At 40.1% G+C, this 26272-nt stretch overlaps 1 protein-coding gene and 1 long non-coding RNA gene across 5 annotated transcripts in view; one reads left to right on the forward strand and one right to left on the reverse strand.

Moving 5' to 3' along the window:
- ESYT2 (extended synaptotagmin 2) overlaps positions 1-19693 on the forward strand; it is a 69663-nt gene extending 49970 nt beyond the window's left edge. For 2 of the 4 annotated variants that reach the window (XM_082192237.1, XM_082192239.1), the window contains 10 exons: positions 2829-2891; positions 5943-6017; positions 6616-6702; positions 8263-8412; positions 8582-8967; positions 11283-11381; positions 13436-13567; positions 14106-14211; positions 16142-16191; positions 16279-19693. In XM_082192237.1, the coding sequence (XP_082048363.1) occupies positions 2829-2891; positions 5943-6017; positions 6616-6702; positions 8263-8412; positions 8582-8967; positions 11283-11381; positions 13436-13567; positions 14106-14211; positions 16142-16191; positions 16279-16324 (1194 nt within the window). In that variant the 3' untranslated portion in view covers positions 16325-19693. The remainder of the gene's footprint in view (positions 1-2828; positions 2892-5942; positions 6018-6615; positions 6703-8262; positions 8413-8581; positions 8968-11282; positions 11382-13435; positions 13568-14105; positions 14212-16141; positions 16192-16278) is intronic. The other 2 variants (XM_082192238.1, XM_082192240.1) reach the window with 1 other exon arrangement.
- LOC309515091 lies at positions 19468-26251 on the reverse strand. The gene is made up of 2 exons (XR_014212253.1): positions 26024-26251; positions 19468-20837 (listed from the first exon to the last, which is right to left on the reverse strand). It is a non-coding gene; the product is annotated as an uncharacterized lncRNA (long non-coding RNA).
- Between the last annotated feature and the right edge of the window lie 21 nt (positions 26252-26272).

The raw sequence follows: 26272 nt of genomic DNA on the forward strand, positions 1-26272 counted from the left end.
GTGACACCAATGGCCTATTCACACACAAACGCCTTTATATTGGGGGATCATTCATCAGTGCTTTGTGTGCTAATTCTAGTCTTATATTTAAGCACTAACCTGGTAGCTGGAGGTGCAGCTGGGAAACCGAGGAGGCAAGCCCACTCCGTTCCCAATGTGGAAATTCAACTTTCTGCCCCTCTTCTGTCAGTCCCCATCAGGCTAGTGTATTTATTACACTAACAGGCAGAGGGCCTTCTTGGTAGTGGCACCTGCCCTGTGGAATGCCCTCCCATCAGATGTCAAACATATAAACAACTATATGGCTTTTAGAAGACATTGAAAGGCAGCCCTGTATAGGGAAGTCTTTAATACCTGATGTTTATTGTGTATTTATATTTTGCTGGAAGCCACCCAGAGTGGCTGGGGCAACCAGTCAGACAGGAGGCATATAAATAATGGCCTCGAGTCCTTTTATTCCTATCTGAATAATCCTAGATGTTTGCATTCATTTTATAAGTCTTTAGCTCATCAGTTTTGCACCTGGTGTAACATTTTATAACTTTTTATAAGCAGATGAGTCGTACTTGGTGGGGATTGGTACTTATCTCTTCCCTGGCCCTATTCTGGCTTTCAGTGGAACTGAGCTTAGGTGTGAATATCACATTTTAGGATTGTGTGTACATTCTCCAGCTCCATACCAACGTAATTTGGTGTTGAGTCAGATATTTGCCAAATTGGGTTTGCTTCTAAGTTTCCTTTGAGAACCCAGCTTTAGTTCTGGTTCTGAAAATTACTTTAGAAGCACATTCAATATGGGGTTTTTTTCCATCCAGGGTAGTGACAGTCACATGTAATGCCAGGGCTCCTTGGCTGTGGTGCTGAGGAAATTTCACACATGGGATAAAGGTGCTCATAATCTCACATCCTGCCAATAGCTTTCTCAGCCCCATTTCTGTTGTACATTGTGCCACATGTTGTGTCTCCCAAGTGCTAAGTTCCCTTTCATGTTAAGTTGGCCTAGATGGGAATAGCTTGTTACAGCCGACAAAGATTGCTCTAGAAAAAAAATCCAATTTTAACAGCAACTTGAGCCAAATTAAGCTGGAGTTTGTGTTTCCCTTTTTTACTTTAGAAGTGGCTGACCCCCCTTCCCTGTTTTGGATAATTTTAAAGGCTTCTTTCCCTTCACAGACATTATAAAGTTTGCATGGCAGCAGCATGCAAACTGCAATCCCCTATACAACCCATTGATTTAATTCTGATAATGCTGCCTTCTCAGTTAAAATGCCCATTTGAACTTAACACGATTCTTTAAAAAATAAGAGTACGGCAAAATTTCAGCAGGATCACAAACTTTTAACGTACTCGTGACATTCGTGAACCCCTGAAAATAAAACAGCACGAACTATCAGTGACTGAACCTTGCATATCAAGAAGTAGCACGTATAGAAAAAAGAATGGGGGACCTGCGTGTACATGCAACGTAAAATTATTTGGGTTATTTCTAAACCTTATAGGCCACTTTTTTCTTTCAGTCTATATACATAGCTGTCAACTCTTCCCTTTTCTTGCGAGGAATCGTATTTGGAATAAGGGAATTTCTCTTTAAAAAAGGGAAACGTTGACAGCTATGTCTACATATAATGCACATAGCTATTCTAGGTGGCAAATAGAAACAGGCCAAGTTCCTGCACGTTGTGTTGTCCATTCTTGGTTCTTAAGACGCCTTCCCAGGTTGCCAGTAGCATGAGTGTGGTATGTACACAACTCTTTGAAATGCTCCTGCAAAGAACTCTTGACCCAAATTGACCCATTGCTTCAAGAAGAACTTCATGTTCTTGAGTGTACTTATTGGGTTACTTATGGCCCTGGGAAATAAATTTCTTTCTAAGGAGCTATATTCAGAGATAAGAAACTATGTCCATTCTCTCTCTTACCCCCCTGAAGAAGGAAGGACCACAAAACATTGCAGCCCTGTATACCTCACGTTTCTAGTTCTTTCCAACAGGTTTGTGGGATTGGTTTTTTGTTTTTGTTTCAATGCATGACTTTCACATCAAAACACATGCTGTACCCTGAAACAGAGACAACTGTATGTGTCTAACAACTTCATACCAGATTATTCCACCCCCGCAGAAAACAGGAAAAAAATCCTGTGCAATTGAATTTTTAAAAGAGTTATTTCTGGAACAATCTAACTTTCTCTTCCTGTTTTGGGTTACAGCATGACTGCAGAGTTGCTTCTATTACTATAACAACAAATGCCATGAGCTTTCAAAGCAGAACTGTCCCATTAAATATTATGTTCTGCTTCAAAAACCCATGGGGGGAAGATGGCGCCCTGAACACCTGTTTGCTTTCTTTTGAAGCCCCTTCTCCTATTCAGCTGGTAGCATCGCAGTTTTTCTTGGTAGCTTAATTCTTAATAGCTTGCCTGAGTCACTTCTGGGGTGATGCAGCTATTACCAACATAAAATGAGAAATTGTTAATGGAAATGGTCAGAGGCCAATCTTGTTTAAATCCACTCCTATTCTTACATCTCCAATTCAAAAAAGAAATTTATGTTGCGTCGTACCGCTTTGAAAAGAGAATAATAAGGGAGAAGAATATTAGCCCTACTGGAAAAAAATGGTGTCTAATTAGAATACTGGAATTAAAGATAGAATGAGAACAAAATACTTTGTCGTATTATTTTGAAATAATCATTTTGTTGTTTCCCCTTCATTCCGAGAATGTTTTTTTTCCCACGGTCCCCTGTTGTCCTGTCCTTACTTAACCTCCATAGAACTGCTTCATTGCATGCCTTATTAACCCTTTGTATGTTCATTTTCTTCTGCTTTAAAAGCATAATCCATTAGAGTATAATCCAGATGCCTTGAAGAAGTCTGCTGTTCAGAAAGCCCTGAAGGTAAAGCTAATACACCTTTCCATTTAAAGTCACAACGTTAAATGGAGTCACAGAGTCACCTGTAACAAATTGACATTCCTATGTATTTTTTTGTGCCACAGAACATAATCTTACTACTTGGTACCAGGCATTAAGACACAGAGTGTTGATCTATTTGTCTGTGAGACAGCACACCGAAAATCGTATCAGTGTAGCATTGTAAACATTAAAACCTTATTATAACTAAGCAAAAACGAAGCTGTAAACAAAGACAAAACTACCAGATTCTACTGTGAATCATGCATTTACTGTATTTAAAGCGTAATCAAATTTATCAGTAATCTGTGATGAAAGCTGAAGTCTTCATTATTAGGCTAGTACAAGGGGCACTTTAAAAATATTGCGATTATAGAGTTGGAAACAATCTCAAAAGGCCATCTAATCCAACCCTCTTCTGATGCAGGAAATCAAAAATTGTTCTGCTTAAAAACCTGTAACAGAGGAATCCATAGTAATTCCTTATGTTTAGTCTAAATCATTTCTGTTGTAATTTGAGCCCATTGATTCATTGCTATCTTCCAGCACAGCAAAACATCAAAATGAAATTGATTAGAAACTAGCTTTGTAGACTTACTCATAGCAGCATGTTTCAGGATGACCCTTGTAGGTACTGGCCAGAATTCACATAGACCAGTGGCAACCATAAATTGAGTTCTGTCAAGTAGCAGGAGGGTGCCTCCAGTATATTTACCATAGGAGTAATCTTTCCAAAATATGTTTGCAGCACAGAGACACTGAAAGACGTAATTAGTGCCATTGGTTGGAAAGAAAGGATTATTTACAAACATGTGTATGCATATGCAAATGCCCACAGTCAGCCTCTCCTCCCCTGGAAACAATCTTAACTGGAAACAGGGTCAAAGGGGATGGATATAATTTTATTTTATTTATTAAGTTTATATATCTCGGGATGACAGGGTGGTTTACAGTAATTGTCCCTGTGGACAGGAAGTTACAGCTTCTTCTCACTGGCCATTATAATAGAATCATTGACTTGGAAGGGTAATGTAGTCCAACCCCCTGCAATGTAGGAATCTCAGCTAAAGCATCCATGGCAGGTGGCCATCCAGCCTCTGCTTAAAAACCTCCAAGGAAGGAGACTTCACAACCTCCTGAGGGAGTCTGTTCCGTTGTTGAACAGCTCCTACTGTCAGAAAGTTCTCCTTTCTTGTAACTTGAATCCATTGATACGGGTCCTACCTTCCAGAGCAGGAGAAAACAAGCTTGCTGTATCTTCCACATGACAGCCCTTAAGGTATTTGAAGATGGCTATCATATCTCCTTTCAGTATCTTCTTTTCCAGGCTAAACCTACCCAGCTCCTTCAACCATTCCTCATAAGGCTTGGTTAGAAACAAGGCCAGCCAAATTAGTGGATCCCATGTGCGAGGATTTAAAATTGCTGTTTTGCAGCTGTTGTATGAGGGAGCATACACTTTATCTTGTTCAGTATTCCTGGAATATTTATGCACCGCTTTACAGCATTGGATTAGCAAAATGTAAATAAATTCCCTTTACTGGGAGAGCTTTTATATTCGTAGACAGTTCAGTGCACTGCAGAAATACACACTTTGCTTATCCTTGTTCTGTATGATAAAAAAAAGAGATTCTTAACTGCAGCGTTCAGGAAGACTAAAAAGAGAGAGTAACATAAAGGAAACCTGTGAATAGTGAGAAATAAGAAGGGATAGGCATAACTATTTGGAAAACGGAAAGTCAAGCACCCAGTAAACAAAAAGTTCAATCTTGTAAAGGTTGGTGGCTGAGAACTTGATTTAATGTTATCTACTTCATTCAGTGATCACTAAACCAGTTTCTTAGCAAACAGCCCCATAGTTAATATTGGGGGGGGGGGCATGTTTGGTGAGGATCAAAGGAACTCTCCTTTTATTCTCCTGAGCACATAGATGATTAATGATATGGCTTATTTCTTTTAAAATTGAGTATTTTGTATGAGAAATTGAATTTGCACTTAAAGATGAATTGCAATTAAAAAAAACCCTTCTGATTTGATAGGAATCAAAACATGCTGTATGATTCTCCTAATCTAAAAGTCTTAGCTTTATTCAGTGAAAGATAGTGATCACTAAAAAGAGAGGCATTAACAATAGCTTGTGTATCAATTAAATCTAAATTTTAAAATATTTTTATTTGAAAATTTCAGGACAACAGCTGATTTAATACATGTTTATGAACCTCTAACCATTTAACATAGTTTATTAACCTCTGCTTTTTAAGCATTTTAATTTGTCCTATGTCTCAGGTTCAAATAAATTTGTTAACAATCTAGGTAATGACTTTTAACAACATTAATAGCTGCTTCGGATTAACTGTTGTATATACTTCTCTTTTTAATGAAAGTGTTTCTGTGAGACATTAATTTATAGCATGTTAACAGACATTCACGACTGGGGAATGTTCGGTTTCTGTGAAATGATGATAAGTCACTGTTTACTTTTTGCAGTTTGACCTAATGGTATGCAACTGTGGAGCAAGGCTCAGACCTGACAGATGGTTGGGTAAACCTATAAGTAAACCTATAAGATATCATAGCGCATCTCCTTCTTTGCTTCTCCTCCCTCCAAAAAAAGAAAAAAGAAAAAGATGTTTTATGAGTCTGAAGTTCAGCTTAATCATAATATTCCATCATACATATAATAAAAATAAGCTTTCTAAGCTTGCGCTTTATCCATATCCCCCATCTGCATGCAGATCGCAACATTCATTAATTTTTTTCTGGGATTTGAAATGCTTATTAACAGATTGAGAGGTTGAACTTTATGGAACAGTTTCATTCAAAAGTGTGTGTGGGGAGGAATATGGGAAGGAATTTGAAACTCAGTTGTGTCGGTACAGAATATTTCAAGGTAGGTGTGTGTGATTGCTGTTTGCATCATAACCTATAAACAACTTTGTAAAGAATACAAAATAAATGGGTGGAGGGCTGGGTTCGATTGATGGAAAGCCCGAATGAGATATTAAAAGAATTTCATTTCCCCCCCTTCGTCTTCAGTCAGGAAAGAAACTAAATAGCAACCCCAACCCCCTTGTTTTGCTGACTGTTGGACACAAGGCACAAGAAAGTAAGGTAAGCTCAAAGACCTAAATCTACCTTGGATAAATATTGAGGTATTCTTGGGAATTCATTGCTCGCAGTTGTTTACGTGTTACATGTAATAGGAGAGATGTTTGCAGTTCTCCTCCTATTGAGAATCAGGCTGAGAGCGGGTTAATTTGTTAAACCAAAGAAAAATGAGTAACATTTGTGTTGTAACCCATCCTGAAGGACTGGGCCTTTATTACTCTTGTATCTTACTTTTCCTTTAAGGAGCCCAAGGCCTCTTTAGTCATCCTCATAACCTTGTGAATTGTGTTAGGCTGAGAGACAATGAGAGACTTGCCTGAAGCCGCCATCTAGCAACTGAAATGGGGTTTTAAACTTCAGTTTCCTACATCCAAACCCACACTCTTGCCATTATGTTACTCTTGGATATGCTGGGAAAGTCATTTAAATCTATAAGGGGCATTTGATTCACCATGTAAGCTTTCATGTGATTTTTCTAGTCCATATGAACTTTACCGTTTTTTCAGAGTACAGTGTGTGAAAGTTGCAAGGCAACTGTATAAACTGAGCTTATTTTTAGCCATTAATTGTAATAAACAAACTTCTCCCTACCCCTCAATAGATTCGTTACAAGACCAATGAACCTGTATGGGAGGAAAACTTCACTTTCTTTATTCACAACCCTAGACGGCAAGAGCTAGAAGTTGAGGTAAGATGTCTTTCTCCTCTGAGGTCTTTGCCTCTCCCCTGTTTATACCAGCTCCTGCCCCTAAGTAATCCCTTCCAACAGTGGCGTAGCGTGGGTTGTCAGCACCCGGGGCAAGGCAAGTAATTTGCGCCCCCTAACCCATGGATTTGCACCCCCTAACCCTAACCCCCAGATGTTGCGCCCGATGTGGCCGGGCCCCCCTGCACCCCCCACGCTATGCCACTGCCTTCCAATATCCGTGGGTTACTTTTCTCCTTCCCCCATCTAGTATTTTGATTCCACCATTCCTAAAACAGCATGGCAATACAGTGGTACCTTGGGTTAAGAACTTAATTCGTTCTGGAGGTCTGTTCTTAACCTGAAACTGTTCTTAACCTGAGGTATCACTTTAGCTAATGGGGCTTCCCGCTGCCGCCACGTGATTTCTGTTCTCATCCTGAGGTAAAGTTCTTAACCTGAGGTACTATTTCTGGGTTAGCAGAGTCTGTAACCTGAAGCGTCTCTAACCCGAGGTACCACTGTATCTTCTAAATGAGTTGTCATTTTAATGTGTTGCCGGAAAAAGGTATTGTAGCACCTTACACAGCAATACATTTGTCATGGCATGAGATTTTGGTTTATGGCACATTTGAGGCTTTGCCCTGGTGCCAATGAATCTTACTCCCTTGGACATGAAGTTATTAGGATGGTTACCTCTCCTTCCTTGAAAAGTGCATGGAGCAAAAGAAGAAAGTTTGAAGAGTTGACACTCTTTCCCACTTCCTCCTTCAGCTCTATGTCATTTCCAAGGCTCATATTTATTCTATGGGATCCAGCTTTTCCACAGACCCCTTGGGAAAGCGAAGTGTGTGCATTCTTCTTTCTTGCTTCTCTAGTAGGGTGACTGATCTGATGAGAAGGGTAGTGATCAGAGGCGGTGGCATTCATAGTACTCTTTCAAAAATCCAAAGGTGTCTATGGGCCTAAAACGTTAGTGACCTCTGTAAGATTCCCAAAAAAAACAAAAACAAAAACCCCAATCTTGAGGCTTCTACTCATTTGGATGACAAGATCTTGGGTAACCTTGTGTCACTTCTGCAAATGCTGAACAGTTTGCACAGTCAAATTTGTTTTACTAGACCAGGCAGTAGCATTTTAAACAGCTTCTATAATGTTTATATTGGTGGTCACAGTAAACCTGACTGCATCTGGTGCTGGAATTTGGATGTCTTATCAAATGGAGCTGATGGCCATGAATCTAAAGCCCCCCAGTGTGAGCCTTCAAACTCAGATATTATTATTATTTATATATGAATCATTACATTTTTGTTTTGCTTGGTTCCAGACAGCAGTTCTACTTTAATCCGACTTTGGCAGATTATTGCCTTTTCCATAGAAATAACACTATTGAGTAAAATACCGGCTTTTCTCTCTGTAACCAGTTAGTGAAGAAGCATGAAGTTGTTGTTGTTGTTGTTTAAAAAAGGTGTTTTATTGAAAAGTCGCTGATCCTCTTTATGAGTTTGAGTCAGTTTTATTTAAAATGTTCAGTGTGCTCAGTTTCTTCTCCTTCTCCAATAGGTCAAGGATGAACAACACCAGTGTTCCTTGGGAAATTTCAAGCTTCCTCTAAGTCAGCTTCTTGAAAGTCAAGATCTAACTATGCATCAGAGATTTCATCTTAGCAATTCTGGTCCAAACAGCACTGTAAACATGAAGATTGCACTCAGGGTACATGATCTCAATGAATATGTGTTAAAGAACTGGGGTAGTGACATGCAAATATATGTTCCCAAGTTTGGAAGAAAACAAATTGCATTAAAAAAAGAAAATAAATTGCAGTTCCTTTCTGTACTGCGCCAAGAAATTAATGCCATGTTCTCTGTTCTGTGGCTTCTAGATTCTTTCTCTTGAAAAGCAAGAGAGGTCTCCAGACCACCAACACTCAGCCCAAGTGAAGAGGCCCTCCGTTTCCAAAGATGGAAGAAAAGGTTCTTTCAAGCCTCAGGTCCCCAGTTCTCCAGCAACTGACTTGAAAAAACACCCAGTTTCCACAACAACAGACACTGATAAAAAGACTGATGTGGTTGAAAAAAGCCACCCCTCTAATCCTAGTCCTCAGTGGCCAACAGATCTCAGCAGAAGCTCATCCAGTCTCCTTGCCTCCAACTTGAGCTATTCTCCCAGCCACCTTTCAGTCAAAGAACCTACTCCAAGTATCGCTTCGGACATATCACTGCCCATTGCCACGCAGGAGCTGCGGCAGCGGCTGAGACAACTTGAAAAGTATGGTCCTGAATTCTTTTTAAATTAGGTTTTAGGCTAGGAAGGAACCAGGAAGGCCATCAAACGTAATGGATGTGAGGAGCTAGGGTTCCTTTCACAACAGGACATGTAGTCTAGACAAGCTTTCATCAACCTGGTATCCTCCAGTTGTTTTGGGCTGTGCAGCTGTGCTAGCTGGGTCTGTTAATAATAATAATATAATAATATTTTTTTATTTTTACCCCGCCCTCCCCAGCCAAGGCCGGGCTCAGAGCGGCTTACAAGCAATAATAAAAACAAGTTGAATGATTACAACTTAAAAACAAAATTAAAACACAACATTAAAATATTGAAACATTAAAATATTAAAATGTAGCCTCCTCGCAGGAGGAGAAGGAAAGAAAAAAGAAAGAGAGGGAGGGAATCAAATTGGCTCCAAGCCAAAGGCCAGGCGGAATAACTATGTTTTACAGGCCCTGCGGAAAGAAATCAGATCCTGCAGGGCCCTGGCCTCATGAGGCAGAGCGTTCCACCAGGCCGGAGCCAGTGTTGAAAAGGCCCTGGCTCTGGTTGAGGCTAATCTAACTTCCTTAGGGCCCGGGACCACTAGGGTGTTGCTATTTATGGACCTTGAGGCTCTCCGTGGGGCATACCGGGAGAGGCGGTCCCGTAGGTACGAGGGTCCTAGGCCGTGAAGGGCTTTAAAGGTCAAAAGCAGCACCTTAAATCTGACCCTGTACTCCACCGGGAGCCAGTGCAGCTTGAAAAGCACTGGATGAATATGCTCCCATGGCAGAGACCCCGTGAGGAGCCTTGCTGCAGCATTCTGCACCCGCTGGAGTTTCTGGGACAGATGGGAGTTGTAGTCCAAAACATCTGAAGGGCACCAGATTGATGAAATCTTGTCTAGACTACAGGGTGCGATGTTGCAGCAAACCTATGAACATTGATGAGAAGGTGCCTTCAGCATCCCTATCTATGACTTGAAATAACAGATCCTTCCTGGTTCCGATAATTGTGGTCAATTAGGCTTTGCTTTATGCCCAGAACCTATTTTGTAAACCTCTCCAGAGGGAATACTTTTTCCAAAAACACTGGCATATGTTGACACAGTCTTACTGACCACTGAGAATTACAAACTGAAACTTGGCTTGTGAGGTCTTAAAATAAAGATGATGTAGCTTGATAACAGCTGGCATCCTTAGTCTATAAATAGCAACTATACCTAATTTGCCATTGCACAGAAGATAAATGAATAGTGCAGTATTATCTGATGTAAAAATATTTGTTGCTTCTGCAACTCAGTGGAGTTTTTGACAACAGAACATATGAGTAAACAGTTCTCATTATTATAGTTGCCTTCGCCTTTGTGGGTATATCTTTAAATTTGCCAACCTAAATTGAACCCCATTCTGATTGGTACACTAGTTCACTTTCTGCTGGCTCTTTCTAACCTAAATGTGAGGCACACAGTGAGGATCCTTTTTCAACTAACATGGAGAGCTCATATTGTCTGTTGACTTCTCTGTATTATTCTCATGCATTTAGTAACTTGGGAGTGTTTCTCCATTCAGATGTATAAGCTTCTGAATGTAACAGAATGTTATTTTGACTTTACAGCTTTCTTAAACATATTTATCATCCTTTGTTCTTTAAAACTACTGTGCCTGAAGAACAGTTAATGCAGTCTGCTGACATTTGCACACAGCAGCAATCGCCTTACATGCTGCATCTGTACATTGTAATGTAACCTTCACTGCAGAGTAGATATGAAGCATGCTCTAGCTTCGTTGTTGGAGGCAGTGTGCCTCTGAATATCAGTTACTGAGAATCTCAAGTGGGGAAAGTGTTCCTGTGGGATTCCTATAGATTAGATGAGCTTTCGTTCTGCTTCTCCAGGCTATCTCCACTGTATTTCTACCAGAAAAAGCTGGGTTAAAACAGCATGCGGCATGTCTTCTGAGTTTGTGAAAGGTCATAGCCTTACTATTGAGGGGATAAAAACTTTCAAGAAAACAAATAAACCTGCTTATGTATGTCAGTTGCTTCCCCAACATGGCAACTGAATATTAACAGTATTATGAGCCAGCGTGGTGTAGTGGTTAAGAGCGGTAGTCTCGTAATCTGGTGAACCGGGTTCACTTCCCCGCTCCTCCACATGCAGCTGCTGGGTGACCTTGGGCTAGTCACACTTATCTGAAGTCTCTCAGCCTTACTCACCTCACAGAGTGTTTGTTGTGGGGGAGGAAGGGAAAAGGAGATTGTTAGCCCTTTTGGGACTCCTTAGGGTAGTGATAAAGCGGATATCAAATCCAAACTCCTCTTCTTCTTCATAGTGGCACAACATTAGGACAGTCTCCGTTGGGACAGATTCAATTAACAATTCGGCACAGCTCACAAAGAAACAAACTTATGGTTGTGGTTCACACATGTAGGTGAGTATTATATTGCTTCTTTCTGTATCTTGTAGCAAAACTACTACTATTCATTCATTTTAATCCAATTATATACTGCTCCACTCCTGATAACAAAGCAGTTCACCTTTACAATGCACAGTAGTAGAACAACAACAACAAAGAACCCAACAACAGAATATAACCATAAAAGCCATCTAACCATTCCCACAAACTGTCCTGTGGCTCAGCAGATCTCTCAGCCTAACTGTCCCAGGTGAAGGGTTATGTCTGCAAAAGCCAATGAAACTAATAGTTGAAGACTGATGGACCTCTAGAGGCGAAAACGTCAACACAACACAACACAACACAACACAACCAGGAAGCCTTTTGAATAGGCCACAGTTCCTTGGGTATCACGGGACGGTGGTATCCTAAGAAGGGCTCCCTCCAGTTGTAGAAACTGGGAAAAGCGTTCTGTCATGTATCTGTATAGACCTTTGTAAATTGATGGCAACACTTTGAATTGGGCTTGGAAGCAAACAGCCACTGCAGGTCATGGAGAATAGGAGTAATACGGCTTTGAATTGGCCGATCACTCTTAAGTCACTGAACACCGGCTTTCTCCACTAGCGGCAGCCTCCTAGAAAGCTGTACAGAGCCCCATGTAGAGCACATTGTAGTAATCCAGACAAGAACTTACCAGGGCATGGATCACCGGGGTTGCATTCAAGTGTCCATTTGTTCACTATATAAGAGAGATTCCCTACCTTTAGCTGTTCATTTCATTTGTTTTGTTGTTTTTTTAAATAAAATTGCTTTTAATATTGGTTTTTTTATTGACTGTTACATTTTATTTTCTTTGAAACATTTTGTTAAATATACTGCAGTAGAATAATAGCAATGCTCAGAGCAGTATGTAACCGTAAGCAGCAACTGTCTACCATTGGCTTCTGTTATTGCAATGTAGTAGAGGCAAGCCCCCTCCCTTCCACCAGCACCATCTACCTTATTCAGAAGTGTCATTCGAGCCCTGCAGCTCATTCTGATAATCTATTCATTATATAATTTGCATGAGTATGTGTGGATTCCAGGCCACTTCCCTAGAAGGACCACCGTAGCTGTCTGTATAGCGAATACGTTGCAGAGGGGGCCATATCTTCTGGACAGATGATGTTCCAGATGTGCCCCCAGAACTAACATTTGCAGAATCTTGGATAAGAGGACAGGGAAAAGATATTTCCCTGAGTCTCTGGAGACCTGATACCTGTCAGGGTTGGCAGCACTAGTGTGGGTGGACCATTGTTCTAAGTCCAGCATCAGATTGTATTAGCCCAAAGCACAGGATAGTATTATCCCAAATAAGTTTTGAGGCTTATTACTGAGCCGCTGAAATGATCTAGACTTCGTTTGTGACAGTTGAAATGTTAAGAAACCACGTTTCATAAAAAATGAGATATTGAAAACATTTTAAAGTGCTTTCCCTAGAGAAATTATGGGCAGTTGCACAATTGCCACTAGGATATTATAGTGTTTTGCTAAAATTTGGATTTAATTGGCAGAAGACTAGCATCTTTAATATTACTGCTATAGGGTAAAATTCTATGCTCATGCATTTGGTTGGGGCGAGGGGTGTCTAAAAGGAACTTGGGTAAGAAATGGGGAGTTGGTGGTTCATTATCTCCACCATATTCCTAATTTATCCCTGAATAACACTGACCCAAGAAGAAGCTACATTCCTAATAACACACATGAGAAGGTGGTGATGAGTGGCAAGGAGTTTCACTCCGTCTTTTTCATGTGGTTTGACAGCCCATCACCTCTCCATTAGTGCTGTTTCCTGAGCTCTTATTTCTCTCAGTTGCATCATATTGAAAGCTACTTGCAGCCAGAATCCTTTTTCTGGGAGGCAAGAGAGTGATTGTGTATACAGTAGGCAATATGTTAGGAGAGAAGAGATTAAGAATCAGCACATACAGAAGACAGTCAGTCTAGAGGATGAATACCGAGGCAGTTGGCGTGAATACTGAGACAGTGTACTTAAAAAAATTTTTTGTCCTCTGTTCTAATGTGGTTATTTTGTGTTTCTTTGATAGAAATCTAATTGCCTTTTCAGAAGAAGGATCTGACCCCTATGTCCGAATGTATTTATTGCCTGACAAGAGGAGATCAGGAAGAAGAAAAACAAGCGTTTCAAAGAAGAATTTAAATCCAGTGTTTGATCAGGCGTATGTTGCAGTTTCTCATTTGTTGTTTTTACAACATGGAGTTGACACAATCTTCCTTTGTTTGCAGTGAATTAGAAGTAATCAGTAGTATACAGTAAACTGTTTAGGAGTAAACAGATTTCCCATGTTTGTGTTTTCTTTAACACTTATTTTAAAACAGGGAACATGGTTTAGTACAATGTCTGTTTTAAAAGATTATTGGTTTTAATAGCCTGGTATGCTTAGAAAGTAGAGATGGACAGAAATATCAGAAAGCAAATAGTTTTGCAGAGGGAAGTGCTCACCATGAGGTGAGAGAGAGTTTATGTTCATGAATATTTTTGCATGGAAGTTCAGTTGGAATCTCTCAAAGGCTGCTTTCAGAATTTCAGGGATTTCCCTCCTGCAGACCTGTTTTGCAGTTTAGAAATACAATTTAATAAAAATATAAACATAGATTCTAAACCTGCTGGGTATCCTGTATCCAATGCCTTATTGTGTTCCAATTCATAAGCTCACTTTAAGATTGTTTTCTCTGAAAGATTGTTTCCCTTTTCAGCTTTGATTTCAGTGTTTCATTACCTGAAGTACAGAGAAGAACGCTAGATGTAGCAGTGAAGAACAGTGGAGGTTTCTTATCCAAAGACAAAGGGCTGCTTGGTAAGGTAAGTTACAGATATAAAGAAAAAATACAATGGAATGCCAGTGCAGGTAAGTGTGAGTTAAAATGTTCTTCCTTTCTCAAAATACTACAGCCTAGAATCATCAGCGAAGCTGAATGCTGGAAGATGCAGCAGATGCAAAATGAAGTACTTTGTTTTGACCGAAGATTGAAATCAAATGAATTATATAGCACATAGTTAAACTATGGAATTCTCTACCACAATATGCAATGAGGGCTTTAAAAGGGGATGAGACACTTTCTTGGAGAATGTGCTCACCACCTGCTTGTGGGCTTCCCATAGACATCTAGCTGACCACTGCGACTACAGACTGCTGGACTAAATGAGTCTTTGGTCTGATCCAACAGAACTGTTCCTACTTATGTAATGGTTAGCAGCTTCTCTTGTAGGCAGAATGGTGATTAAATGCAGAGGGTGTGGAGAATGAGAGAGACAGTCTTAAGAGAACAGAGGGGCTTTAATCATCACATCATAGGAATGTAGGAAGCTGCCTTTTAGTGAGCCACACCACTGGTCCATCTAGCCCAGTATTGTCTGCGCTGACTGGCAACAGTTCTCCAGGATTTCAAACCAGCATCTCTCCCATTCCTACCTGGAGATGCTGGGAATTGAGCGTGGGGCCTTCTCCGTGCAGCAACGTGGGAGCCACAAGTAGTCAACCCACTTCCTGCAATGTTGTGTAGTGCAGATCTGGACCACCTGAGGAAATCTGAAGCAGCTGGGCCTTCCAAAAAGTCACCAGCCATTACAGAAATGGTGGGAGGGCAGCCTTGCAGCTCGGCCTTGGCTCTCGACTCTCACCCCAGAAACTGCACCGCTAGAAATAGACAATGTGACTTTGGCGTGAGAGGAGAGTTATCTACCTGCCTTTTGTCTGAGCAGAGTTGCTGCCTGCTGTAGCCTCAGGATCTGAGCTATAGGCCCTAGCCTGGTGAGCTTGCCAGTACCCTTGCAAGGCCCCCAATAAATACCCAGTCCTTGTGATGATGCAGCCAGAATGTATCTCCTTGACCTTTGACCATCTTGGATTATTAAAGCTTGCCAGAGTAAAGTGAAGGCACGAGGCAGGAGTTGGTAATGCAGGTCAGCTGTGCACAGGCATGCTGCCAGCTAGCTCTGCGGAGGCTCTTTTTATTAGCACAGTATGCAAACCCAGGCAGATACATTTTGGACTGTGACCTTTACACATCTTCCAATCCCGAGATCTGGAGGTGGTACAAAGTTATTTTGGCACCTGTTTCCACCACATCATTTTCCCCTTGAACAATGTATGACGAAGGAGACAAAGGTCACAGACAAGGCACAGCAGACCACTAAGAGAGCAAAGGTTAGATAGAGGGCAGGAGGGCAGGATGTTCAGACAGCTGTGGCATTGTCTGCGGGTGGGAGTGTGCTCCGCACCTGAAGGTCACGCATTCAGACAGTGGAGGCCTGTCTGCAGGAGGAAGTGTGCTCCACACACGGCGGTCATTCCTTCACCAGAGGGGTATCCCCAAGCGGTTTCAGGGTGTGGTCAATGCATCTTCGTGGTCCCAGCTGTCCTGAAAGGTGGCGAGTTGATCACTCTGGAAAAAGCTCACCCTGGACACTTTCACTGATTGCAACTTCCAACTGGCTGAAAACTCCCTTTTTAGGCAAGGTGATTGAGGCTTGTGGTGCAACAAATGCAAGTACCGATCCAGATTCAGCACATGGGAATTCTATATAATTCCTGTGCCGCAAAATGTGTTGCTGAATACTGTCACAATGTGACTCAAGCCTTTAAAATTTGAGAGATGGCATCAGCAAAAGTTCTACTTAAGCAGCTGTAGGGCACTTACAATTAAAAAAACTAAGTGTTAAATCACTCCCGCAAGATATTAGCAGGCCCAGATTTCTCTGAACTTAATTAGCTGCTTCTTTTCTCGCACAGGTATTGATACCATTGGCTTCTGAAGAACTTTCCAAGAGTTGCACCCAGTGGTAAGTACAATCACACTGGCACTCTTTCCATCTTACTTATTCTTGGTGCCTCCAATAAGACTGCTTTTATTTTTCTTCACCTTCTAGGTATGACCTGACAGAAGATGGTACAAGGCCGCATATTGCACCTTAGGCAGTTTGGGATGCCAGAAGCTCCTGTTCATATACTTTTGCCATCCTTTATATATTTTATCAACATTGTTCACACAGATGTATTAATATTTTTTATAACTTAGTTATTAGGCTCAACCAACACTTCCCAACAGTTTTATAATACTTGGACATTATATGTAGGCTTAAGTCCGTTTGTTAGCCTTTTTCCCTTCATTTGTTACAGCTACTTTAATGTGCAATAGGGTTTGTAGAGTAACCATGTTTCAATGGAACCTTTTATGGCATTTGTAACCTTGAGAAAAGTGAGATTTTATCTGGTTTTCCTATCTTGTTTCATATCTCACCAAGGTGTCTGCCATGTAAATAGATGCTATTTTTTTAAAGTTTCCCCCAATGGTTTGAAGACAAAAGGAAAATGTAAACACAAATGAGATCTTTTTCTTTTAAATGCACGCTAAAAGTTTAAGGCACAATGTTTAGGGAACGGTTTTCACAGCAAAATTGTCTTAATCCTAATATGACAGATTTCTTTAAAAAGAAAAAGTACAGAAGGAATTAATTGAACAGTTAGCCCATATATTTCTGGCCTTAAAGCCTTGCAAAATGGGAGAGTACAAAATATTAACTTTTAATATTTATAGAGAAAGGTATTCTTGGAATTGCAGATAATTCATATAATTCTAAAACTCATCCAGATGTTATAAAGAAAAGTATATATAATTACTGTACAAAAAAAAACTGTATGAAAATAAGATGATCATGGTGTTGAAATAATAGTATATTCATCTAGTCTCTTAAGATGCAAAAGTGAAGACTTGAGTAGTACAGTGTTTTGTAATGCACTTTTGCAGTCATTGCTTCCTGTTTAGAATTTATTTGCCCCACCTGAAATACCAGAAAATTGCCTATGCAACAATATGGTTAAGATGTACTGCAGATTAAGAATTGATAACCATCCTAATGATTCAGAATCTGTGGTGGAATCACATTGATTGTTTTACATACGAAGCTTCTTTAACTGGGTCTCTAGGATGTTTATCAGTGGTATCATAAAATGCCTGCAGGTCTCTTAAAATGGAACTCATATTATAGAAAGCTCAATATCTAGATTTCTGGTTAGCTTTTTCCAGTTGCTTCAATGCTTGGAGCAGTTCCTTCTCTTTTGGGTCTGATCTATGTGAAACACTGACATTCCATTCAAAACACCACTGCATTCTCCTGCAAGGACTACTTCATACACCACCAGTTAAGGAATCTGTCACTAGAGATTGAGCAGACAGTGTGCTCCACAAATTCTGCAAAATCTGCCATGAATCTAGAATGTGTGGATCAGAATGATGTTAATGCAGTAAAAATGAGCCATTTAAAATCAAATGTATGTTCTAATCAGTGCAGCTTTTTCATTTGGTTTTTACAGGCCCAGGAAATGCAGGAGTGGTTTGCAACAAATGGACTTGATAAATGTTTTGAGTGTGAACGTTTTGCTTCATTTTATTCATTGTTACTTTCAGAACAAAATCAATGGGGCATTGATTATATCTATTGCTTCCTTTTTTTGGAAAGCTTTCTCAGATGGTTTTTAACAAAAATGTATATTTTTGTGGTTTAACCCAAGAAATAGTACACTTCCTCTGCAGACAGCCTCACAATCTTGGGTAAATATGCAATTGCTTTTTAAAAACAAGATAACAATTTATCATTAGTTGATTCTCTTGGGGTGGCTGACTACAAGATAATGTTTATGGGTAAATAAACTCCTGGAATACTAGCTTTATAATTAAACTTTCATAACCTTAATTCTCGCTTTAGACAATTGGAATAATCCAACAGTAACGCCTCCTGCACAAGAACCATTCAGTTGAGCTTGCACAGAAGAGATTCCCATGTGCCCTTCAAGTATACTAAGACTACCGAAGTGCCTGTCATATAGATGTAGCAGACTGTTCATACCAAGTTTAAAAAACAAATTCATTTTCATTTGTCAGCGTGACACATTTGTACATACCCATTGGCATCCCATATGTAACATCAAGTTGTATTGTGTCATCTTTGCTAGGCAGACCTGTGCAGCATCATTCAGATAATTTGGCACATGTACATGAGCTCTGAGAGAGAGGCTCACCATAAACATAGCTTAGATTAAGGTGGTTCCTTACTTCCTTTTAAGCATCTTCACTATACGACCACCATTAGACAGCTCAAACAAGGGAGAACATATAATAGGAAGAAGAAAAGCCATAAGCTGTAGTTACCACAAGCCCTTATGAGAAATATGAAGACAAGGGAAATGTGACTCAAAGTTAAGTCCTATTGAAGAAAACTACTAACCCATATACCATAGTATTCTCTCCTGGCTAAAATTGGTATTAGTAAGTAAGAGCATTGTACAGTGGCATTAGTTATGTTGAAATTCCTAAATGATGAGATTCTTGGGAGAGGATGCCATAATGCCAACATGTGGGCATGTAACATTGTAGAACAAACAGGTTTCTCGTTGTGGTCAAAATTCGGCAGGAGGGTCCTACATAATTCTTTTGAGTATCTGAGTACCAGGTATGGTAACCTCTATTTCATGTATCTGCAATACCTTGGCATTAAGAGTAGGATATTGGTGGGAATGCATAGAGGTAATGCAGGCTACTAAGGAACAGCGTGAAATACTTCCAATCTATTATTAAAGTAAAAGCCGTCGTCTTCTCTCTTCATCCCCTGGTATATATCAGTGTTCTTTCCCTACATCCCAAGGTATCCTGCATGAGGAAATAACAAATAGTGAGAGTTATGCCAAATGTGTGCAAAAAGGGATTTGTAACAATGTGAGAAGTCATCAAGGTGGCCCTCAGGTGGAGAGGAGCTCGCTCTCAAAAATCTGGACCAAAATCCTGGCTAATTACAAAGAAAATGCTCTTTTCTACCTTTGGAAATCAGAAGCTGCATGCATGAATCTATTCTGTCCACAACTTGGTGGTGGTAAGATGAGGAAGAATAACGTTTCCATTAGCAAATCAAAGACTGAATATCATCAGACTAGCTTTCCGCGTTCTTTATTTTTTTAATTCTGTGCCTTAAAGGAAAGCTTAAATACTTTGTTTCAACCCAAGCTTTGTTCTCTGTATCTACCAGTTTTTGTTGCGTGCTATTGAAACTGTTCAGTGCTCTATGTTGCTGGAGAGGAAAGCAACACTTTGCATTTAGAGCTATTATAATCCAAGCACCAAGTCACTATATTACGTGGGTTTTGGATTAAATTATTTGAACCTTCTCTATATCAGGCTTGCAGCAACTGCTGAAGGGAGGAGATAGGGTGATCAGTTTAGTACAGATTGCCTTTTTCGCTCATGTAATTTTGCAATTGCATGTATTTATTCAATAAATGATTCATATGGGAGTTATTGGTGGATCTTTTTTTCCTTCATTCCAAGAAAGTCTTAAATATTTATTTACCTGGCATAACAGGCAGTCATTAGTGCATCAGTGATTTACTGCATTATCAGAAGACATGTATTCTGTGTATGTATGTTGACTACTGAAATCAATAGGAACTTCCTGCAGGTACAGGGAAGAGGTTCATTGATAAGCCTAAGCTTATGCCATTGATGAAACTTGAGAAAAAGCAGATAGTTCCTTCCAAGACTTCTGTTGGTTGGATATCTACACTGATATAGCCTCTGTAATTGGTTTCCTGCAGAAGCAACATTTTTCAGAACTCACTTACATTGTGTTACAATGTAGGTATTTCAGAGAAGGTAGATGGAGCAAATAAGGCATACAGTGGTACCTCGCAAGACAAAAGCCTCGCAAGACGAAAAACTCGCAAGACGAAAGAGTTTTTCGTTTTTTGAGTTGCTTCGCAAGATGAATTTCCCTATGGGCTTGCTTCGCAAGACGAAAACGTCTTGCAAGTTTGTTTCCTTTTTCTTAAAACCGTTAATACCCAGGGAAACCGTGCTTCGCAAGACGAAAAAATCACAAGACGAAAAAACTCGCAGAACGAATTAATTTCATCTTGCGAGGCACCACTGTATTTTAAAAATGGTTTTCAGTTCAGAAGAGACACGTCTTGTTCAGTTGCCCAGTGCATGGAAAACTCTCATAATACTGGGTCAGGTCTGCTTTTCTTTTACTTCCATCAACATTTCAGCTGTGTTAGAAATTCCTATGTGCATTGTCTTACAACAGCTGATTTTGTATTTTCTTGCATTACTTAATTCTGCTTTTTAACCTATAAGCAAAGGCAGCTGTGGTAGCCCATAAGAAATTCAGAAATGCATACTTGGGCAATACTATTATTAGGCCAACCACAAATATCATAAACAGGTGATAAACTTACTTCTACAAAGGCACAAAGGCTGGGAGGGGAGGCTGATTTCTGCAGCGGCATCTCAGTCCCCACCACACCTTATGTCACATATGATGGCAGGTGTGAGTGGTTTCTGAAAAGCAGCCTTGTAGGCCCAGTAAGCCAAGTCTGGCCCACAGGCTGGGGGTTCCCTCTGATTTTAAAGGTATGATGTCCATTTAGTCACAGTCTACTGTTGCGATAAAGAAACACGATGATTGATTCACCCATTAAAAAAAAAAAATCTAAATCCAGCCGTTACCTGGGTTCATCTCCATCACTGGCTTCCTTGTTAGGTGGAAAACAGAAATAAACTAGTTTTTAAATTAAGGATGCTGAGATTAACTTTAGTTGCTGTCCTAGGTGAAAAAGAAGTCACTGAAAGCTAAATAAGGTAATTTAAGGTAAGTGGTACATTTTTAAGCTATAAGGAGACAAAAAAGTGAGCTCTTGGCAACAGTTCTGATGCAGTCTCAAATAGTGTGCTTTTTCAATCATGCACACAACTCATAAATAGCACTAGATGGTGCTATAGATTCTGATGAATAAGTGCTCTTCCCAGTCAGTTCAGCCTATTCATGGACAAAAGCTAAAAGCTTTAGTTGTACCAGGTTTTTTCCCCTGGTATATCGTAATTTGAGGAATGTACTGTATGTACTATGAATATGCCCTTTACTATGGACGTGCTCAGGAAATCTTGTAAACATTGCTGGCTGTTGGTTTTTAAAATCTCTCTTTTTATGGTACCACTCTTTATTTATGTCTGGTTTTTGTACCCCACCCTGGGATTAAGTGGGATGATGGGCTGGTTAAAAATATTTTGAAAAATAAATGGTACATGGACTCTGTAGAAATGCAGAAAACATCAAAATTACAAAGTGAACTTCTGCAACCAAAGAGGAAAATAATATCGAAATTGTGCAGCTTGCTCCTTGAATGGGAACTGAAAGATGAGGTAATAAAAGAACCAATGATAAAATGGTCACAAGAGCTGGGCCAGACAATTCATTTAGACAGAGAGGAAAGATTATGGAAAACTGATATAAATTTTACAGCGTGCTATTCGATTAAGGAAAATATAATGAAGATGTTTTACCCCTGTATCTCACCCCAGTGAAACTATCAAAAATGTATAAAAAATCAAATCTCTGTTGGAGATGCAAAACAAGAGGTGGAGATGATGTATCATGTGGTGGGGGTACAAAGTGGTGAAACAATTCTGGATTGTGATACATGAAGAGCTTAAAAAGATATTTAGGAGTTCAATCTTTAAAAAACCAGAGGCATTTTTGCTGGGTTTAGTATTGAGTGATATTCTAAGGATAAAAGGAATGTATTCCTTTACACAACCGCGGCAGCCAGAATCGTAGTGGCAAAAATTTGGAAAACTGATAAAATACCAGAATTATTAGAATGGAGAATCAAATTTATTGAAGTCGCGATGATGGCAAAATTAACAGCATCAATTAGAGGCTACTCTAATCAAAAAATTAATCAAGAGTGGGAATGCGTTAAGGAATACATGAAAAAAGTCGGTGCTGGAGCTTAAAAATTAATATGCAAAAGTATAAAAGGCGCAAGGAGCTAGGATAATAATATATTAAGGATGGAATAACAAAGTGAATAACACAACAATAACAAAAATAATAGGTAAAGAGGATCGCAAACGGATGGAGGGAAGTACTGGGCTGTGGGGGAGGGAGGTGAAGGGATTAATTGAAACTGTTAAAGATTGGTATAGGATTTAAGAGATTTAATTTTTCATAGATTCTATAAGGAAAGCAGCAGCAAGAAATATCAAGTAAAGGTATCGGAGAGGAAATGAAAACATGTAAATGAAAACATGAGACTTATGGTTTCGTTACATATGGTTTTATTTTGGAGTTGTCTGTTGTAAAGAATGTATATTATGTGAATAAAATAATAAAGGATGAAACTAAAAAAAAGAAAGAAAAAGAAAATGTTATTAGCCTAAAGAGATGTAAGTTAATACATAATGGAAAAAACCAAAAAAGGCAGAATTATTTAGAATTTGATAAGAAGATGGCGTATATAATGTTTGTTCACTTATCAATGTAAATTATGCTTGTGCATTTAGACCTCTACACTCCTTCAAGGTGTATAGCCCTACAAACCCACATTGACAGTTCCAACCCCCCCCCCCAAAGTAATAGTAAATACAGTAATAGTGTGTTAACCATTGTTTTTGTGAGAGCTTTTTAAGAAGCAGATTATGAGACAGGGCATTTGGATGATGGAAATCAGACTTCAAACCCTAAGGAACAGCTAGGTGTCCTAGAATAATGTAATGTAAGAAGGTTCCCTGTGCTGGGAAATTGCAGTACCCTGCAGCAGAAGTAGAATCACAAGAGAAGATACGCATAAGAAATAGAATCTAGTCCTCTGGAAAGTCCCTTGAACTTCTGGCCTGGCCATATTAACATTTGCGGCAGAGTGCATGACAGATGCCCCATTTGCCTAAGTGAGAGGAAGGCAAACTACTATAGGATTTAGGAGAATTTTACGAGTGATCTTACAATTTTATAAAAATTACTGATGTAATACAGTAAGTGAAATGAAAAATAGAAATGGAAGGAAACTTTAAACGTCAATTGTAAAGAAATCCAATAGTAACAAAGTGTATATAAAATAAGCTTTACTGCAATATAAATAGCTGTTCCAGAATTGTCTCCTCACCACTCAAGTGTGCACTATATAAAAGAAAACTGACTCTCATGTCAAAATAACTGTTTTCTGAAGGGGCATAGATGGTATATAGCCAAATAGATTCGCCAGCTATCATATGATGTCACATTCTGGGAATATTACTTTTGTTACTGCTGATAGCAGTGAATAATACACAAAATTACAATGGCTTGCCTGAGGCATTCTAGACTAAGAGCGGTAGTCACGTAATCTGGGAAACCGGGTTCGCGTCTCCGCTCCTCCACATGCAGCTGCTGGGTGACCTTGGGCCAGTCACACTTCTGTGAAGTCTCTCAGCCCCACTCACCTCACAGAGTGTTTGTTGTGGGGGAGGAAGGGAAAGGAGAATGTTAGCCGCTTTGAGACTCCTGAAGGGGAGTGAAAGGCGGGATATCAAATCCAAACTCTTCTTCTTCTTCTTCTTCTTCAAGGGGTGGGGGTGGGGGACAAGACTGTCTGATGAAGGGACAGCATGGAAGCAAGCTTGCATTTGCTGAGCAACCTTGTATTGAAGGCCCCCTTTCCCAGATTGCTTTAACAAGATTTGACGGGAAAAGGATAGTTAAGTATATGATTAATAAAAAAGGTATAGATTATTCTGAACTGATGTGCAGACACGTCAAAATGGAATTGTACAATTTAGGTACTGTTGAAGGATGACACCCTGCAAAAAGTTGACAACTGGCTCATTATTACCTTCACAAAGCAATTCTTACATCCCTTTTTTGATTTCTGTGGTATCACTTAAGATCTGATCTTTGTTATTATTCAGCCTGCTATGATTTCTGTGTCAAGATCTAGTTGCAGGGACATGTTGAAATAAAAACCTGAATTTAAAAAGCTATGTTAAATTGTATGGAGAGCTGTATTTCAGTGAGTTTACCTGATGGGTACCTTTCAGAGTTGGAAGCACTGATAAATTACTGCAATTTGTACCCTGGCACTGCTTGCAAATGGAAGCGCCAGCCAATTAATTAGGCATATATCCCTGCTTTACAATGACTGCTCTTATTTAAACTGCCTCCACACTGTTGCTGTAGGGCTGTTAAAGCTGAGCTGTAAACAGTCAGAGGGGAGCAGGAAACTAGTTGTTGTGCCAAGGAATTGGAGTCAAGGAACTGAGCCAGAGAACTGAAGAACATGCCAAAGCCAGAAATATATCCGGCAACGACTCAGCCCAAAGTCTGAGAATATGTCACTGTCCAGACTCCAGGATGGTACCACAGTCTGCAGTTGTGGGAGTTGCACATGCACAGAGTGTTGTGGGTTCCTGGTTCCAGCTCTAGCAGCTACAGTTTTCTTGGAGTAACACAGATTATTTTTAACTTTACTTCACTTTCTATTCCCACCCCCTGCACAATACACTTTAATAAAAGCTGCTTTCTCATATATTTGTTTTATTAAACTCTTTTCCATATAAGTGCATAGCCCCATATAAATGTCTAAAAATTTAATAAACCCTGAAGCCAAACTTCATTACAAATGTATCTTACCCCATTGGAAAAAAGTCATCTTTGTCAATTCTGGCTTGTACTCTGCATATACTCTGGGGCTAGTCTACACCATATCGGCCTCCCCATTTAGATTTAGGTGGAATCATTACAGCTGGAAGCAGAAAGGTTCTCTGTCAGGTAGCACTTTTAAATGACAAATTAGGAATCCTAACATTTATATAATAAACAAAAAATGTGCATATAAAATTAGAAAATGAAGGTTCTGCTGAGGTAGTAAGCTACATACCATATAAACAATTTCAATAAATTCAAAATGCTCTTCTATTTCTTAACAGCATCTTGGCAGTCAAAAACAAGTCTCCTTTTTCAACTGCTCCTCAATGCATAGTTCCACCTGAGGTGGCAGAGCAGCCTGCCAATTTCTGATACTTTTAATTGGCTCTTCATTGTAGCATGTAAGGTCTGGGGAACAAATGCAGCTCTCCAGTCCCCCCTTTCAGTCCCACGCCACAACCCCCACTGGCCCTGCCCAACTGGAATATGAACTCTGATAATGCTTCTTAATAATTCTTAATTAATCTGATAATTCTTAAGGAAATCAGACCTGAGTGCTCACTGGAAGGACAGATCGTGAAGCTGAGGCTCCAATACTTTGGCCACCTCATGAGAAGAAAAGACTCCCTGGAAAAGAGCCTGATGTTGGGAAAGATTGAGGGCACAAGGAGAAGGGGACGACAGAGGACGAGATGGCTGGACAGCGTTCTCGAAGCTACCAGCATGAATTTGACCAAGCTGCGGGAGGCAGTGGAAGACAGGAGGGCCTGGCGTGCTCTGGTCCATGGGGTCACGAAGAGTCGGACACGACTAAACAACAACAAAACAACAACGTAGGAATTTAAGTAGAATGTAATTGGTTGGACCAAAAGGATGTGCAGCTTAATAAAGGTCAGCTAGGAGGGATGGACTGCGAAGCCTTGAGAAATATTAAAAAATAATTGTGAGATGTATATAACTACTTTTGAAAAATGCGTAAAAATGAGAAAAGAATTGCAGTTAAGCGTGCAGTCCTAGGCATGGCTTACTCGTAAGTAAGCCTCCTGTGTTTAATAGGGGGGAGGGTTTATTCCTATTGTGTTGAGGATTGCAGTACCTCACGTGACCTCCAGGATTTCTCGAGAGCCCGCCCCCCAAATAAACTCCAGACAGACGGAAGTTTTACCTCACGTCTTAATACATATTATTTCTGAAAAACCAACCAGCCACCTCAGCGAACGAACCCCTTAAGCGCGCACAATCCCACGCCCTTTGCAATCCGCCTGAAGGCCTTGAAATGCAGCAGCGCCGCTATTGAGACAGGCGCTTCGGCCTCCGGGTCCCAACCGAAGGCTGACGGACCGAAGTGCGCACGCGCGAGGCGGCGACGGACCGGAAGAAGTCTCGCCGCGCGGCCTCTCCCCGCCCCTTTCCT

This window comes from Podarcis vaucheri (assembly GCF_965113315.1).
Source record: "Podarcis vaucheri genome assembly, chromosome: 12".
Classification (NCBI taxonomy): domain Eukaryota; kingdom Metazoa; phylum Chordata; class Lepidosauria; order Squamata; family Lacertidae; genus Podarcis; species Podarcis vaucheri.